This window comes from Calliphora vicina, chromosome 2 (assembly GCF_958450345.1).
Source record: "Calliphora vicina chromosome 2, idCalVici1.1, whole genome shotgun sequence".
Lineage (NCBI taxonomy): Eukaryota > Metazoa > Arthropoda > Insecta > Diptera > Calliphoridae > Calliphora > Calliphora vicina.
This window is the reverse complement of record NC_088781.1, coordinates 95969059-95986980: the sequence shown is the minus strand read 5'-3', so window position 1 is coordinate 95986980 and position 17922 is coordinate 95969059. Positions and strand designations below refer to the sequence as shown.

The 17922-nt window shown below is 29.7% G+C and overlaps 1 protein-coding gene across 1 annotated transcript in view; it reads left to right on the top strand.

Moving 5' to 3' along the window:
- LOC135951214 (cell adhesion molecule Dscam2-like) overlaps positions 1-17922 on the top strand; it is a 163497-nt gene that overhangs the window by 121903 nt on the left and 23672 nt on the right. Inside the window, 4 exon segments of the mRNA XM_065500821.1 lie at positions 732-891; positions 1077-1187; positions 1353-1355; positions 2366-2524. Of these exon segments, the coding sequence (XP_065356893.1) occupies positions 732-891; positions 1077-1187; positions 1353-1355; positions 2366-2524 (433 nt within the window).

Here is a 17922-nt window from a genome sequence, read left to right as displayed (position 1 = left end):
GAATACCCTAGTGCCCACCACTGCATGTAGATAGTTGATAAACAGATAAATTCTCGACAGTATATCCGATATCCAACATGTGGGTCCGTAAATTGTTTGAGTCCTCAAGGAGTTTACTTCAATAGACTATCGGACAGACCTTATATCGACGCGTTTACTTATAAGATTCTTAAATATATAGTGCAAATGAGTTTTGTGAAAATTACAAATGTAATGAAGAATTTATATGTATGTAGGTACCTTTATCATCCTCAAAGTATATGAAAAAGTACATTTCAGGAAACCGTAAATATTTTGTAGTTTCCTTAATGCTCAGTGAAAAAATATGTATTCTCAATAATAAGAAATGACATGCAGTCGATTGACATCAAAAGGCAAGTAAGTGTGTATTTGTCATGACGGAAACCAACTTGTCAATTCACTTTTGATTGCGAATTGTTTCACATGCATTAAATGAGTAAAGTAAAAAACTTTTCATGCTCATAATTTTTAGAAATATACATTCACTCAGTATTTTATTCGTTCTCATTTATTGCCGGTTTTTGTAAAACAAACGAAAGAACTACCCAGAAAAGTTGTAGGGAAATTACCCATAAATATTTAAAAAACTGACAGTTTTTCGTTAAAATTCCATGTAGTAAATGTTGAAATATTTACAAATGAATACTTACATCATGAAAATTCATCATTTGTATGTGTGTATTTTTTTCCTTTTTTTTTTTTTGTTTCAGAATGACCGACTTATGATTGGACAATATGTAACAATGTTCGGTGACGTCATTAGTCATGTTAATATATCGGCTGTCAAGTCGGAAGATGGTGGCGATTACGAATGTAAAGCAATTTCTCGCGCTGGTGAAGCATCACATACTGCTCGACTGAATATTTATGGTAAGTTTGATTTAAATTGATTGTATGTTTCTACTCATACGAGTGAGTTTCTATGTACAATATATACAAAAGTTAAGAGACAAAAACAACTCAAATTATAATAAAAATACATACATATGTATATAAAAAAGTTGAATTCATAACTCTTTGTCGTACTTTTGTTGTATTCCAATGCTTGTCTACAGGTATGCCGTATGTCAGACCGATGCCAAAGTTATCTGCAGTAGCTGGGAAAACATTCTTCCTCAAATGTCCTGTGGCAGGATATCCAATTGATAGTATAATCATAGAAAAAGGTAACTCATGGTACATACTACATTTTTTCAGTATCTGACTCTGTAGGTGCATCTAGCTCTTATAGTATGTAAATGATGCCATAACTAGATGAAAATGAAATGTACATACATATGTATGTAGATGGATAAATTTTGCACATTTCATAAATCAATTTAAGTTTTTAGCTGGTTACTTCGTTCCATTTTTTATATATATTTTTATACCCTACACAACCAAAAGTGGTGAATGAGAAATACTCACCTGAGTCGTAACAAAGTCTATATATTTTTTATCCTTATCAAGTCGATTGAGCTATATCCGTCTGTCAGTCCGTCTATCTGTCGGTTTTTCTGTACAAATGCCTTTAAAATTAAATAAAAATTAGTTTCATGAAAAAAATAATCACAACGCCATTTTTTTGTGGATTGGTACATATTTTACCGAAGCCTCCATATAAAGTCCACTTCTGAAAATCACTAAAATTCTCAGAAATATCTTACAAATATCTTTATCAGATTGAAATTCGGCATAACTTATCCCCGTATATATCAAAATCGCAGTATATAAGGACCACTTTCGAAACCCACATTATCCTCTATAAATATTTGAAAAATATCGATATACTACTGGATTTTGTGAATATCTGTGAATACTGGATTTTGTGAATATCGGTTGATAATTGGACATAGCTTTCGCTTGCTATTTTACCCATTAAATTCTTCTAAATAACATTGTAGATATGAAATTAAACAAAAATAGGTCTCAAATCAAATATATAGAAATCACGGTACAATGCTTCAAGATGATCGCCCCATAATAGGTCATATCTCCTACACAAGGCAAATAATAATGAAATTGTCCATGTATGTAATGGCATCACGTGAGAACTGGCTGGAGCGATTTGGCTGATTTTTTGTTATTTTATTCGAAATTTTCAGGAGATGGTTTGTAAAGAAAAAAAATAAACTAACTTCCATATATACTTAGAGCTAAACTGAATTTGGATATTCCAGTCATTACACCAGTGTAGGTTCTGTAATTCTCTTTATATTTAGGTGAGGGTATTTAAGATTCGTCACAGCCGAATATAGAACACTAACTTGTTTTCATTTTTTGTATTCCTCATGTCCATTACATGAAATTGCTAAAACAAAACTCAACGAACCATTCATGCATTATTTTTCATGTTCATCATCAGATGGTGTAAAGCTTCCCACAAACATATGACAGCGTGTTCAAAATGGCTCGCTCCTGATTGAGAATGTTCAGCGCACTGCCGACCAGGGTACCTACACGTGCATCGCTCGCAATAAACACAATTACACTTCCCAACGTTCGGTGGAGGTTAAAGTCCTTGGTAAGTATACTTTCACTATTTGCATTTCTTTTTTGTTCGTGTTAAATTTTTTTATTTCAGTGATAATTTTTGTTTTATTTTATCATAATTTATTTTCATTAAGTGCGCATAAATTGTACAAATATTGCAAAATTTATGATACAACAATTTTATAACAAGTATTTTGCCTTTACTTGTGTGAAACTCACACACACACACTTGACAATGTACGTTCTCGTTTAATGATATTTATAGTTGCAAATATTTAAACAAATATTTTGTTGAAACATTTCACTTTGGCCCCACAATAAAAGTAAATTAAAATTAATTATTTACCTCAAACTTTTAGGTCAACCAAATACATATAATATTCTTAAATGTTTAGTAGTTATCAAAATAATATTAACCGATTTCATCACACCTGCTAAATAGTAACACTGTCAGATGTCCTTTTAAATGGATTTTAAATTATCAAAGGACAAGCAGTCTTTAAGAAATTATATAAAATAAATATATTTTATCCCAAAATGGGTATAAAAAAGAGCTAAGTAGGTCAGCTGTCTAATAAAGTTATATATTTTCCCCCTTAATCTTTATTTTGTTTGAAAACCACCCAAAAAATATTGTTTTCATACAAATTAGTAAAAATAATTGTTCGTCCTTATTTTTGAATCAAGAGGAAAATATTTACTTATTTTGAGATCAAATATCTTATATATTTATTTTTGGAGAACTATTATCCTTTGAAACTTCCATGTCCATTTAATAGAATAGCTGACCCGACAGGAGTACGCAATCTTACTATATATAGTATCTAATTTCACGAATATATCGATTATACCAAGTGTTTGGAGATATGTTAAAATTGTTGCATGGTGAAATTCCCCAGTTTTTTAATATTTTTTTGTTGTTTTTATAAAAAAATAAAAATAATTTGTGGGCTTTACTTTTAAGATGAGGAATTTTTGAACTTTTGCTCTTCCGAATTTGATAAATAGTAAATGTTTTCCATGGCCATACAAAACATAAAGTTATTTAAAGGAAATAAACCACCGTTTTTAAAAGGTAAAAACGTAACAATATATAAATTGAATAAGTGAATAAAAAGTTATAAATAATAATTTTAACTTTGAACCTTGAAATTTTATTTCCTTCCGTTCAATAAATTTCTTGCTTCCGAGGAAGTACTAAAAATTTTAAATATTTAGAGATTTAAATTAGTTTAGCAAATAAAATAAAGTATTTTTTTAAATCGAAAATACTATAGACCATGTTGAATACTTATATAGCTAAATTTTTATTTCGCACACATATATTCTGTTGAAATCACCTTTCCATAGCTCCAAACTAACGGGGCTATCCCCGTTTTGGAACATTCCATAAATAGGTTAAAAAAACAATTTAATTTTTAATAATGTTTGGTGTAGAGGCCAAGAAAATTAAATATTTTAAACGAAAAAAGTTAAAGCGTTAAAATTTGCATTTTTAATTTACATATAGCATATTAAAATCGATAAAATTAAACAATTCTAAGTAAAAATAGAATAGAAAATGAAAATTTGTTTTTGTCAAATTTACAAAATTTGTATTATCTCTTTTAAATAGAATTTAGTATAAATACGACAAATTTGTTTAAATTTTTAATTCATTCATTTAATTTTAACCAGAAATCGTAAATCATTTATTTTTGAAGGAGATGAATTGAAGTCAAATAACAGAAAAAAAACTATCAGCCTGACTACAAAAGCCTTAAAGTCGGTTTTAAGTCCATAAAGTTGGCTATTATTTTAAATAAAGGATTTAACGTTTATAACGTTTTCTTTGTGAGCTTATTTATATCTGATCAAATATAAAAAAATTACTTTTTTCTAAAACCAAAAAGCCAAATTTTAGTAAATTAACATTTATAACTTCGAAATTATTTTTTTTTTATTTTCTTATTAGAAAATACCTATTTTTTATGAATTTACAAAATCTGTACGCAACAACTGCATGTAAGAACTTTTACATATTTCTGACAGCACCGCGTATGAGTGATACACATAGTAGTATAAGTCATAATACTCATACGTTTACATGAATATTACAGAAAAGCAAAGTTGGCTACTAGCGGTTTAGGTTTTCATTAACTTTTCGGATTTTTGACAAACTTGTTTTTTTAAGACGGATAACGGGTTACATATTGTTACGTTTTTAAATTTTAAAAACAGTGGTTTATTTCCTTTAAATAAACACCCTTAGTCTCTGGCAGGAATCGAACCCGTAACCCTCCGATTGTTAGTCCAACACACTATCGGCTACTCCATCGGTTCACCCACTCATGAAACTACTAGAATTTTTTTTTTTAATATCTTTTTTTCTTTATTGAATCTTTCTTTTTAGAAATTTACAATAAGTATTAAAATCTTAACCTAAACTAAAACTAAAGTTGTTATTGCCGCTGCAATGTCCAACATGAGTGCTCGTTAAATGATTAACATGGTGAGACCATGTTAAACGGCGATCAAGATGGATACCGAGATATTTCACATGGCTCTGTTCCGGAATTTTTATATTATTTATCTGTATGGAAGGGCAACTTTCTCGTCTTAGAGTAAATGTAACATGAATACATTTTGCATTCACCTTAATTTTCCATTTGTCCAGCCATTTATCCAAATCGCCGATGTGAGACTGGATTTGTTCAGAAGCTATTGCGGGGTTTTCATGTGTACTTAGAAAAGCGGTATCATCCACAAATGTAGATGTGTGAGTCAGTGCGCTAGAGCGCACTGAGTTTTGTTTATGAATCGTTTTTAATGAAATTTTACACTTATATAGAAACGTTCGATGGAAATCCAAAAGTGAAAAAGATATTTGTGAATTGTTAATGACAATCCCACAATTCCTAAAAAACTTTCCAAAAATCCCAAAATTGGGATTTTTTGATTTTTGGATCTATTGAAGGTACCAAGCTCGGGGCTATGAAATCCCTTTGCATGATATTGAAGAACAGATTGGGACATACAAAACTGGTCTTAATTTTTTGAAAGCAGCTATGCGATTTTAGAATATGTTGTCTAAAGTTGAAATTTACATAAAAAATAGGTCTACTTCGGAAGGCTCTGGACCACGCAATAATACGAATTTTGATATTATTTTGCTTTTATAATATTTCCCGAAATGTTATCTTTCAGAAAAATATAAACACATTATTTATTTTTTTCTCATTTTCTATATAATTTAAAATTAATGTAGGTACATTTTTCGGAAAAAAATGGCGAAAAAAAGACTTTTTTATTTTTTTTAAGTTTGAATGCACATAACTTTTGACTCAGTAGATATTTTTAACAATTCTTTCTTAGGATTATTAATAATTTGTTGTTAATTCAAGAAAATCGGGAAAGAATTGTATCCGTTATTAGCAAAATGGCAGACCAAGGTAGGCAAAAAAAATAAAATTTTACTTTTCAAATGCGAATAACTCGTAAACTATAAGAGATAATATATGGCTAAAGCAATGTTTTTTGTAGATCTCGTCTAGTACATTCCATATATATAAAAATCTTTCAAATCGGATCGCAAACAAAAATTTGGCATCATTTTTAATTTTTGATATACCCGAGGTGCCCCACTTTGGGACAACCAAAGGCTCGGCCCCCTTTGGTTGTTTAAGCCCAAATTCAAAACTTAAACTTATCGACACCTCCTCTATATATTTATTAAAATCGGGCTATTCGTTTAGAAGTTACAGATTTATTTCCACTTTTTTTCAGATCCCCCACTGTGCGCTCGTAGGCATATCTGCAGTGTATAAAATATATAGGAACGGCCTAGAATACTTCCCTGCAGTTTATGTACGTTCGCAGGTAGTAATCTAGTAATTTTGTGTATTAGTCCATCGTGCCAGACTTTATCGAAGGCTTGAGATATGTCAATAAATAATGCGGAGCAGTACTGCTTGCTCTCGAAGGTTTTCCGAATAAGTGTAGTTTTCGTCAAGGTGCACTATAAGTCTCTCAAGTAACAACTTTTCAAAAAGATTTGAGAATATTGACAATAGGCTAATGGGACGGTATGATGTCACTTGAGTGATATCTTTTCCCGGTTTTGGTATCATAACTATATCAGATATTTTCCATGAGGATGGAAAATATCCAATACGCAGTATTGAGTTAAATATGAACAAAATAATTCTCAGTGCTGAGTTGGGCAGATTACTTATCATCGTGGTAGTAATTTTATCCATACCAAGTGATTTTCCAGCCTTAAGACCTTTGATTGTCATCTTCACGGTAGAGATCCGGCTGGCATCACATTATTTATGACATTATCTCTAATATATGAATTTGTATCATTTGGGGTAAATACATTCTCCAAGTGATTGACAAATGCTTCGATTTTTTCTGAAGTATTTTTTGCCCATTCTACGTTCTGAAGGCGTATGGGCGACTCATATACAATGGGGCATTGCATATTTTTCACAGCTTTCCAGAGACTATATTCTGTTTTCATAGTAGGGTCTAAGTTTTTAAGATAAATTCTCAGGTTAGATTATTTATCAATCTTTAAGGCGACGTGAAGTCTTCTTTGGCACTGATTAAGTTTAGCCTTTAGGTTCGGAGATCGCGATTGTTGCCATTGACGTCTGAGTGATCTCTTTTCTCTGATAAGAGACTCAATGGTTTTAGGACATTTTTAATGTCTGCAATTCCCCAGGGTGACTGGGGGCGTGGTCACTTTAACGGCGTTTATTAAAATGTCTGTAAATATATCGACAGCGGATTGTACTCCACAGTTGCCTCCCTCTAGAAGTAATAAGGCGAGAGCCCCAAAATGTATGTTTTGTATTGTAATCACCAGCTGCTATAAATCTTGGACCTAGAGTCCTAAAATATTCGAGAAACTGCTCTCGATTAATATTATACCTAGGAGGACAATATATTGAAGATATTGTAACTCTACCATCAGGTATATTTATAGATGTGGCTTGGATGTGATCCGTTTTATATTCTGGCATTGGGAAATGCCTAATATCCTTTCTCACTAATATAGCTGTTCCACCACAAGCTCTACCACTTGGATGTTTTGTATCATAAGTATAGTATCCGTTAATACTGAAACAGTTCTTTATGGTAAAGTGTGTTTCAGAAACAAGTAGTACATCAATTTCCTGAAGGTGGAGAAATTGTTGTACTTCATTCTTATGTTGGCTAAGGCCGTTAGCATTCCAAAAACAAATTCTTAGAGAATTCATTTTTTATTTAGCAGGATCTGCATGAGCATTTGATTCTGCATCAATTGTTGAAACATATTTTGCATATTTGCCATGAAACTGTTCATGGTTTGAATTGAATTCTCAATAGAGCTTACTAGAAAATGGCATTGTGTATATAAAAAGCAACAGCGAGTTGTTGAGGAATCTGTGTATCGTAGGAATCTGTGTATCGCTGTTAGAGTTAATATAAACCGTATTACCAGTGTATGTATTACAAGAGAGTAACTTTCAAATTATGTATGTACTATCGTATCGAATAGTAAGATTTGACAATAATTCGTTTGCTCAGTCTACAACCCCTTTTCCCTGAATTTCCAAAAAAAAACTCTGTAAAATTCTTGAATCTGTTAATGCAATTTTATTACATATTTGGCATGATTTTTAATGACAAATAATCGTAGTTTAGCTGAAGTGCGTGTTCGACTTAGAAGTCTTTTTTTAAAAAAATACTTTTCGCTTTTATTTCCAATTTAAAAGAATTGGGTTTATTTAAAGGTAATAAACCACCGTTAAGCCAAATTTAAGACAAAAAGTTTGAAGACCGAGAATTGGAGGCATTACTCCATGAAGATTGTTGTAAAACTCAACAAGAGCTTGCAAAATCATTGGGAACTACTCAAGCATCAATTTCAAAACGTTTGCTAGTAGCAGGACTCATCCAAAAGTATGGAAATTGGTTACTACACGAATTGATGCCTAAAGTCCTTGAAAGACGATTTGGCTTGCTTGAACGCTATAAATGAAAATAACTTTTGCACCGAATCATTATTTGCGAAAAATAATTCTCTGTATTTGGTGAGAGCAAAAGGGTCCAATATATTATTAGCTGCTGAAATCTCATCAGATCATCACAGGGAACCTGTAACCAATTCATTTGAAGCGACCATTATACGGCCAGACATGTTGCAATACATGTTAAAAAGTATTTAGAACAAAGTGGTTGAGAAGTTTTGTCTCACCCGTTTTATAGTCCGACTAATATTTGATTCGATCGATGCAGATACGCTTTACTACAGAACACAGTATCCGAAATTAGCTAGATTCCTGGCCTCAAAAGATGAGCAGTTCTTTTGGGTCGGAATCCGTATGCTGCTAGAAAGATGGGAAAAGGTCATAGCTAACAATGACCAATACTTTGAATAAATTTATATTGTACAAATGTTTCAAAATAAAAACTAAAAATTTGAAAAACAAAAATCCCGCGTCTTAAAGTCATACACACAATATTTTGTTAAGACATTAAATGAACTTCATTTAATGAAGACGTGATGCAGATGTATGTATAACTTACATATATAATGCTTATAAGACTAAATTTGTATATGAAATTTGGCTTTAATAATTCAAATTTACAATTATATATTTCCCGTGTACCCGAGAATGTACCAAAAAATTTACTGATTCCCGGGAATCTAAAAAGGCCGGGAAATTATATACCCTATATAGATCTCTTCTAATAGATTACATATATATTTGGTATCATTTTCAATCAAGGTCGGCTGCCGTTTCAAATCGGTAAAAATAATAATTTTGATTATTTCGATAATGGTAACGGTAATTGCAATTATTTCGATAATGGTATCTTAATGATAACGGCAGTTTCAATTTGTATTTTTATAATTTCAAATTATTTGTAGAATATCGGTAACGGTATTTAGAGATAATGGTAATTTCAGTTATTTCGGTAACGGTAGCCAACCTTGTTATTCAATAACATATTTATTTGAGATAATAATTTTGCAATTTTGAAAAAAAAAACAAGTAAGAAAGTATGGTCGGTCAAGCCCGACCATATAATACCCTACACTAAGTAAAAGAGCAAAAAAAAATGTTCTTTTAAAATTTCAATAATTTATATTTTTGAGTGATTTTCGGAAGTGGGGTTATATGGGGGCTATGACCAATTATGGACCGATCACCATGAAATTAGGTCGTGTGATTTATGTGTATATTAAAGTTAACTATATTGAACTTTGTGTGTTTACCAAAATTTTTAAGCGATTTATGCACGTTAAAGTGATTTTCGGAAGCGGGTCTATATGGGAGCTATGACTAATTATGGACCGATCGTAACAAAATTTGGTGACATGAATTTTGTATATATAAAACTTATTTGGAGAGAAATTTGTGTAGATACATAGATAAATTAGACATTTATGACCGATAAAGTCTAATTTCGAGGGAACTTTGTATGGGGGCTAGGTGAAATAATGAACCGATTTCAGCCAGTTTCAATAGGCTTGGTCCTTGGGCCGAAAAAGTAATATGTACCAAATTTTATCGAAATATCTTCAAAATTGCGACATGTAGTCTGCGCACAAGGTTTACATGGACAGCCAGCCAGCCAGCCAACCAGACGGACGGACATCGTTTAATCGACTCAGAAAGTGATTCTAAGTCGATCGGTATACTTTAAGGTGGGTGTTAGACTAATATTTTTGGGCGTTACAAACATCTGCACAAACGCATAATACCCTCCCCACTATGGTGGTGTAGGGTATAAAAAGACATCTAAGTTGAAAACTCATTTCTTCTAAACTGGGATTTTTTTATCATTGTAAATCATGTTACATATTTAAAACAAAGAATTTTAGAAAATATTTTTTTTTTGTGTCTCCTGTAAAATGAGTGAAAAGGTTCTTATCACGTTTGCACACTGAGCTAACGATATTTGATAACACTACATGAATTATTGACAAATCATAAAACTCGATACAATAGCACATACTGAAGAGCTTTTACTACAACAAAATGCAACAAAAAAATTGAATTAATTTAGATATTTATTTCAGATGTTAGTATTTGTCAAAATGTCCTAAAATTTGCAATATTTGTACATTTTTATGATAAACGGAAAAAAAAATACACACACACAGTAATTGAATTTAAACATACTCACCCACATGAATGAATTTATACATTCTACACACATGCATTGATATTATTTGCACTTTTTGTCTAAAAAACAATTATTTAAATTTTGATTAAAAATAAACATTTTAAATTGTACACATTGACAAAAATACTCGTACGTAAAATTAGCACAGAAACAAAATAAATTGCAACAGCAAAAGTACACAACAGAAATTAAACTAAATTGAAATAATAAATAAAATTAAATAAAACAAAACGAAATGAAATAAAGTGGTATAAAATAAAATAACAAAATGTAATAGAATTGTATCGTGTTAAACGATGACACATCACATAAAGGGAAATAACAATAAATTTGTTTAAATTTAAATTTTTTTATTTACTCATTCATATGTATGTGTGTGCTACTATTTTACTTAAATTTTATTTGAAAAAAAAAACACAAATATTTCTCTTTTGCTTAAAAAAATAAAATAAAAGAACAGCAGTAACAAAAAATAGCACGTTTTTCTATTAAAAACATCAACAAGAACAAAAAAGAAACTAAATTAAATTGCATTTTTTTGTAAACATTAATTTTATTCCACAGACACATACATATTATTCACACACACACACACACAATCACATACATACAAGTAAACTAAAACAGATACAATTTTTTTTCATTACTACAACTACACAAACAAATAATATACAAACATTGAACTCTACATATGAACATTAGGGCGGCTCTATATATAACTTACATCAGGTCGGCAAATCAAATAATATTCAAACATATTTTTGTTGAAATTTTATAAAATTATATGGAAGTGTCTTTGGGACAAATGTGACTACTGCGTCACTTCTAGAACTTAAAAATTTGATTCTAGTCAGCTTTGCAACAACAAACCACATTAGCATCATATATTGATCTTCCGTTTGTAACTTCTGCATTACTACCAGAAGTTGCTAGAATAAGAGAAACAGCTATACAAAAGCATAAAAACACTCATATAGAATTGTTTTCCTTTCGTTACTACTACCAGATGCTATTTAACTGATAGTACGAGAGGATGCCCATGATGTTGCTCAGTTGAATTATCACTTTCAAAGTGACCATTGACCCTTGTCATGTGGTTTTTTGAATTTTGTTTGAACTTTGTGTATTTGTTATGGAATTTTTTACTTATAAGTCGTAATGATTACACATGTCAGCAGCAAAAAGGCTTGAATAACCACTATATAGATTTGATGCATCATGGCTACCTAAGTACAAATATAATCCAAATTTTAAATTCTATGGAGAGGTTAATCTTAAAAAAATTTTAAGTAAAACCGATATATGTAACAAAAACAAAACACATGTAAAATTTCCACTCAAAGTATTCGCTTGTAAGCACATATTATTTTGTGGAAAAGAGCGAATTCACTTAATTGTGAATAAATTCGAAAGCAATCCATCGATGTTTATGATCGATATATCATTTTGTTCCCATTGAATGTGGCTTTGCGCAATAAATATAAACAATTTCTGCCGTTTTCGATTTTTCATGATTTTTTAAAACAAAAAATTTTGAATAAATTCGAAAAGAATCAATCTATTTTAATGATAGATATCTCATTTTGTTGCTATTATATGTGGCTTTACGATAAAGTAATTAACCTGAACAATTTCTGCCGTTTTCGATTTTTCATGAGGTTTTTAAAATAAAAAAATAGCTATTTTTTGCTTTAATTTGTTATTGTAACTCCGAAACTACTGGGCCGATTGAAACGTAATATATAAACCGATTAAAGGTTATGTAAATTTAGAAATTTATTTTAGTAATATCGGACTAACCCTTTTTGAGTTATCATTAATTATGTCGAGAAATGTCTAAAAATATTCACAATTTTACTAAAAATTTGTTTTTTAATTTTTTTTAAAATTTAAAATTTGCCCCATATTTGTGCTACTAGAACCACAATACATAAAAAAGCCTATAACATTTTTTTAGATTTTGTTGCCCTGTGTAAGTTACAAAAAATAAAAATGAAGAGGAAATTCTACAACAAATTCCTCAAAGTAGCTCTTCATAATTTTTCTTTACTTCAAGAATAAACACATTATTTACTTTTAGAAGACATTTCTGCAACTTATACGGAAATGAAATAATCGACAAGTAGACACTTTCTTCTTACTTCTAGTAGTCACTTAGATGATTCCATGATTACTAGATTGATCAGAATACAATTTCATCCGCGACGAATTTAACCATTATACCGTAACGATGAAGAAACTTCTACAATAAAAAATTGTTATAATGTATTAATTTAAACTATTATGTAATATACAGCATTGAAAGCATTTTTCAAAGGGCGTTCACATGATGTCAAAGTTTAAGACGTCCCTTTGATAAATCTATACAACTTTATAAAAGGACCATTTTATTCTTTGACCCAGTTCACCAAATAATAACTCAAGTTATTATTAGTTGGGAACAAAGACACCATATTTTTTATCCATACAAATCGGGCCACCCTAATGTACATTATTTTATATGTACGTGTTTAAATACGGGTACACATGACTGTATGACTATGTATGGATCTGTAGATGTAAATGTGAATTCTAGTCTTTTTGATGCCAAATTTTATTTTACACAACAACATATTCAAGCCAACAATTTCGACACAGCTACACTGCACAGTAGAGCAGAATTAACATATTTTAGTAATAAATTTGGCATGTTGAATTGAAATGAAATTTTAGATGGACGTAGCATAGAATTATTTAAGTATTAATGACAGACCTCTTGGATTTACACCTTATTTTCTAGAAAAAATGTCTTTTTTTAACACATTTCTATCTAAATACAAAAGTTCTAAAATTCGCAAATTGGCTAACTCTAATATAACAAAATTTTAGATACACTGCTCGGATACTCCCATCTTAATCGTAACAGCCAGTTAGATCTTAATCGTAACAGCCAGTTAGAAACAACCGAATTATTTCCAAAATATTTAGATTCTGCTCCACTGTGCTCTAGAACCATTGACATAACAACACATCCAGTGTATTTTTTTTTGAGAAATAAATAAATATATGTGTATACTAGTATATAAGCCTAGCCATAACAGGAAAACCCATCGATTCCTTAAACAAATTTAAAAAAAACAAGCAGGATTCGTAATATTCAATGTGGTTCCAAATTCAAATCTAGCTGGACAAAATTATTTAGTGGATTTTTTATATGGATATGGGGTCTCTGAATCCAAAACCTATATTTAAAAAGCTCTGCATTATGTATTTTTCAAGTAACAGTAGGATACAAAAAACTTTTACTGCCAAAATCTTGGAACACATGATTGAAATTAAAGATTTATGAATATATAGTTGAGAAATATTGTTATATTCAGTGAAATTCATTTAAGTAGATATGTTTTTGAAAATTTTCTGCATAATCTTTTCCGTTTAAATTAGAAATAAGAAGATGATCGAGATATTTTTAGCGACACATTCCCTACATTTGACATTTGGTCAATTCACAAGGTCGCTTATCAGTCATATTGTCATAATCTTCTAATATTATGATACTACTTTGTATGATCTGTTTATTGTGTTATCGCAACCAACCAGCAGAGACCGAGCCGCCGAGTCGTGTTTGTTTAAAAAAAATACATATATAAATGACAATGAAATCCGAACGCTTCATTTAATTTGTATTTCCTCTGAGAAGCGGAAACCGCATTAAAATTCGCCAGCTTGTGTTTCTACACTTCAATTGTATTCGGAAATATATGTCTTTGGCAAGCTATAGAATACTAATACGTTCTTTTAAATTATTTTTATTCGAGACTTAATTTTAAATAACAAACAATTTTCGAAGCTGAGGACAAATAAAGTTTGCGCGAAATTATCGTATGTTACAAGTTAATTTTATCGTATGTGAAACTTAATTTACTAAATCGGTTATTGCATCGCATTCAAAATTTGGTATTAATGATACCAGCCAAAGTAAAGAAATTTAATAATAATAACGCTCTCCCGTAAAATTTGGTTTTTATAACATTCGATAATTTCATGCGAAGGGGTCGATATGATTTGAAGTAAATATGGGTTTATATGTGTTAATTTAGTAGGCATACATTAGTTACATATAAATTTTGAAACGAAAATAGGAGCGAATATTGGTTCAACTTCGCGATTTTTTCTCATGAAAACCATATGACCAATTAAAAGAGTATTTTACATTGTAGGAGAGCCAGTTGTTAGCTATTATAAAAAATATATGTATTTCGCTTATTCCAAAAGACAAACCATTTTTTAATTTAGGCCAGCTAGATTTGGAATTGAAGCCACAGTGCTATATATATGTATATAAATTCAACTTTCTAGGTTTTCGAAGATCTTTAGCTCTGGGGAAAAAACAGTAAATATATGTATATGTAGATGAATCTGTATATGTGTTACTTTTGCGATTTCGATGCACCCAATGTCTAAAATTATACCTTGTCATATTAAAGTCAAATGCTGATCAAATTATTGTGTTTTGGGTCACAGTAGGAATATTTTCAAACTAATTTAATAAATAGTTACAGAATTTTATTTGGCCATACCTGTTCAAATATAAACATTTTCTGACATCCATAACTTATTAATAGTTGATTCCAAATAATACAATACAAATCGTGCATATATCAAATCCCAAATTTGACATTTTCAAAAAAAATTTTAAAGGAAATTTAAAAAAAAAAATTTGTAGAGTTCATAACCAGCGTTGCCACTCATAAAATATTTTTCCTACCAAATTTCTAATTAAAAACTACCAAAACCTACCAAATTTAAAATATTTGAGAAATGCTATATGAATTCGTTTCAAAATTAATAGTTAACATAAAATTATATTATTGCTGCTATAAAATTATACAGAGGAAGAATGATATTGAAGCAGAGTTTAACACATATTATTAGAAAATAAAAGTTTTGAGAGCCCTTTGGCATTTTTTGAACTCAACACTACTAAATAAATACACATTTACCTGACTAAACTAAATATTTTGCAAATATGTAGTTTTATTATTTTGGCTTAACATAAGTAGTTTTTTCGTTATTATTTTAATTATTTTGTTCTTAAAAATACTTCTGTATTCAGAAATATCGTAGCCTACCAAAATACGACAAATATCGGAACAAACCAACCAAACTACCAAAAGTCAATTTGTTAACTTCAAACTACCAATTTTGGTCCAATTGGACCAAAGCGGCAACGCTGTTCATAACTTAAACAATGTACATATTTCTTGACCTATACTCTAATATTTAATTTCAGATAAAGAGAGAGAGCCAGAAAAAACATATACTTGTATTAAGTTAAATAAAACTTAAACGGTTCAATATAAAAATTCTCAAAAATTCGTCAATTTATATAAATATTTATTTACCCACTTTTTCCAGAAATCCTCCCATTAAAGATTATATAGTTTCTTTCGTTTCCTTCTTGGACGCGGTGGTCCTTTAACGCTTAAAATCGGACATGACCTGGGATAGCTTACCTTCTGTTCATTAATTATTTTTTTTACAATTGCCCGATACCTTTCCACAGGCCGATGTTCTGGACTATTGGGTGGATATGCCTCCCGTGCTACCAAATTGACATTATTGTTTGAATAAAACTCAAGTTCCTTTTTTTCCATAGTGTCATGATGCCTGTTTTAAGAAAGATAAAAGCTTTTTTTTTGTAGACACTCCCTAATATATGTGTTTATCGTGCCTGATTGGCTTCTTTTGCCACAACTGCAAATGTTACCTCGCTCATCAGCCACATACAAATCTGACCCATAAGTCAAGATTTTTGTAGATATATTTATTTATAAAATTTCAACTCAATTTAGAGATTTTTTGTTAATTATTCAAAATTTTTATAATATATAGTAAATAAAGTAAATTTATAATTAGGGTTTAGTTCACTTATTATAATTAATCTGTAATAACTCAAAGAATATCACTGAATTTATTTTTTTTTCGCTGTCCATTTTGACCTATTTTAAAAGCTAACTTGATTAAAAAAATAATAAAGGACACTTTTTGGCTGGAGTAATTGTATAAGTTTTTTCTGACGCACTCTTTAGCTTCTTTGTATTTGCTAATTTACGAATTTGTAATTTTAAATTAGAATATAAAAACTTTTCATCAATTTTGTTTGAACAAATGAAAATTTATATTCAAACAATAAAGATATTTATTCGAAAAAAGATTTCGGGTCTCTGCATATGTATTTTATATATAGAAATTCGTTTTAACAATGTTAATTAAATATTTAATTCTGTATTCTCACAATAAAAACAAAATCAAAAAACAAATAATTAAAATTTATATTTTTTTTGCCGTGATTGGGCTCTATATTAAGCTGTGTATTTTGAAAAGCATCTGATTTGATAAACATTCACATACGCAAACAAGTACATGCATTTGTTATACAAACACAAATATTAAAATTAAATGTTTTTTTTTCAAAATTTGTTGAATTGTAGAAGAGAAGAATACAAAAAATGTTGTGTTTTTATCATTATAACCATTTTAATTATTCAAAAACACACTCACACACCACTACATGCACAAAATAAACGATGAACAGAGCACGTGATAAATTTTAAAAAGAAATAGATATAAAAAATACAAAATGATAAAAAAAAAACCTGAAATGAACTTTGAACCAATTTTATGTTTTATTGATTTTTCATTCTTCATCCTTAAAAGTTATGTCACTTTATTTGGTCAATGCTTTTTGTCACTGTTTGTGTTTGGGAATTTTTGATTTATTCTTTTGAAATTTTTTTTTTATTTTTATTTTAAATATTAATAAAAAAGCGAATTAATTTGGCTTTTATTGCATTGCTATTCTCTTACTTACTCACACATACTCAAACATACACAGCCTTTTACACATACATATGTATGAAACTTTGTATTGCACCACTGTACATGATGGCATTTCCTTTTTGAACGTTTCCTTTTTTTTGGTTTTTTGTTTGTATTGTTTCCTTTTTCCTTACATTGACTTGTTAACCATTCGTATGAGTGATGATCAATCAACTTTTGCACGACATTTGCTGCACCAAAATAATATTAAAACAAATAATAATAATAAAAAAAAACAAAATATGAAAAATATGCAAAATAAATATTGTCTACTTTTTTATATTCTACCACCACAAGATGTTTTATTGTCTCAGCACCTGTTTTTTAATAAAATAAATAAAATGCACAAAATTTTCATTTAAATTTAAATATTTTATTTATGTTCGTTTTTTTTTTTGGAAA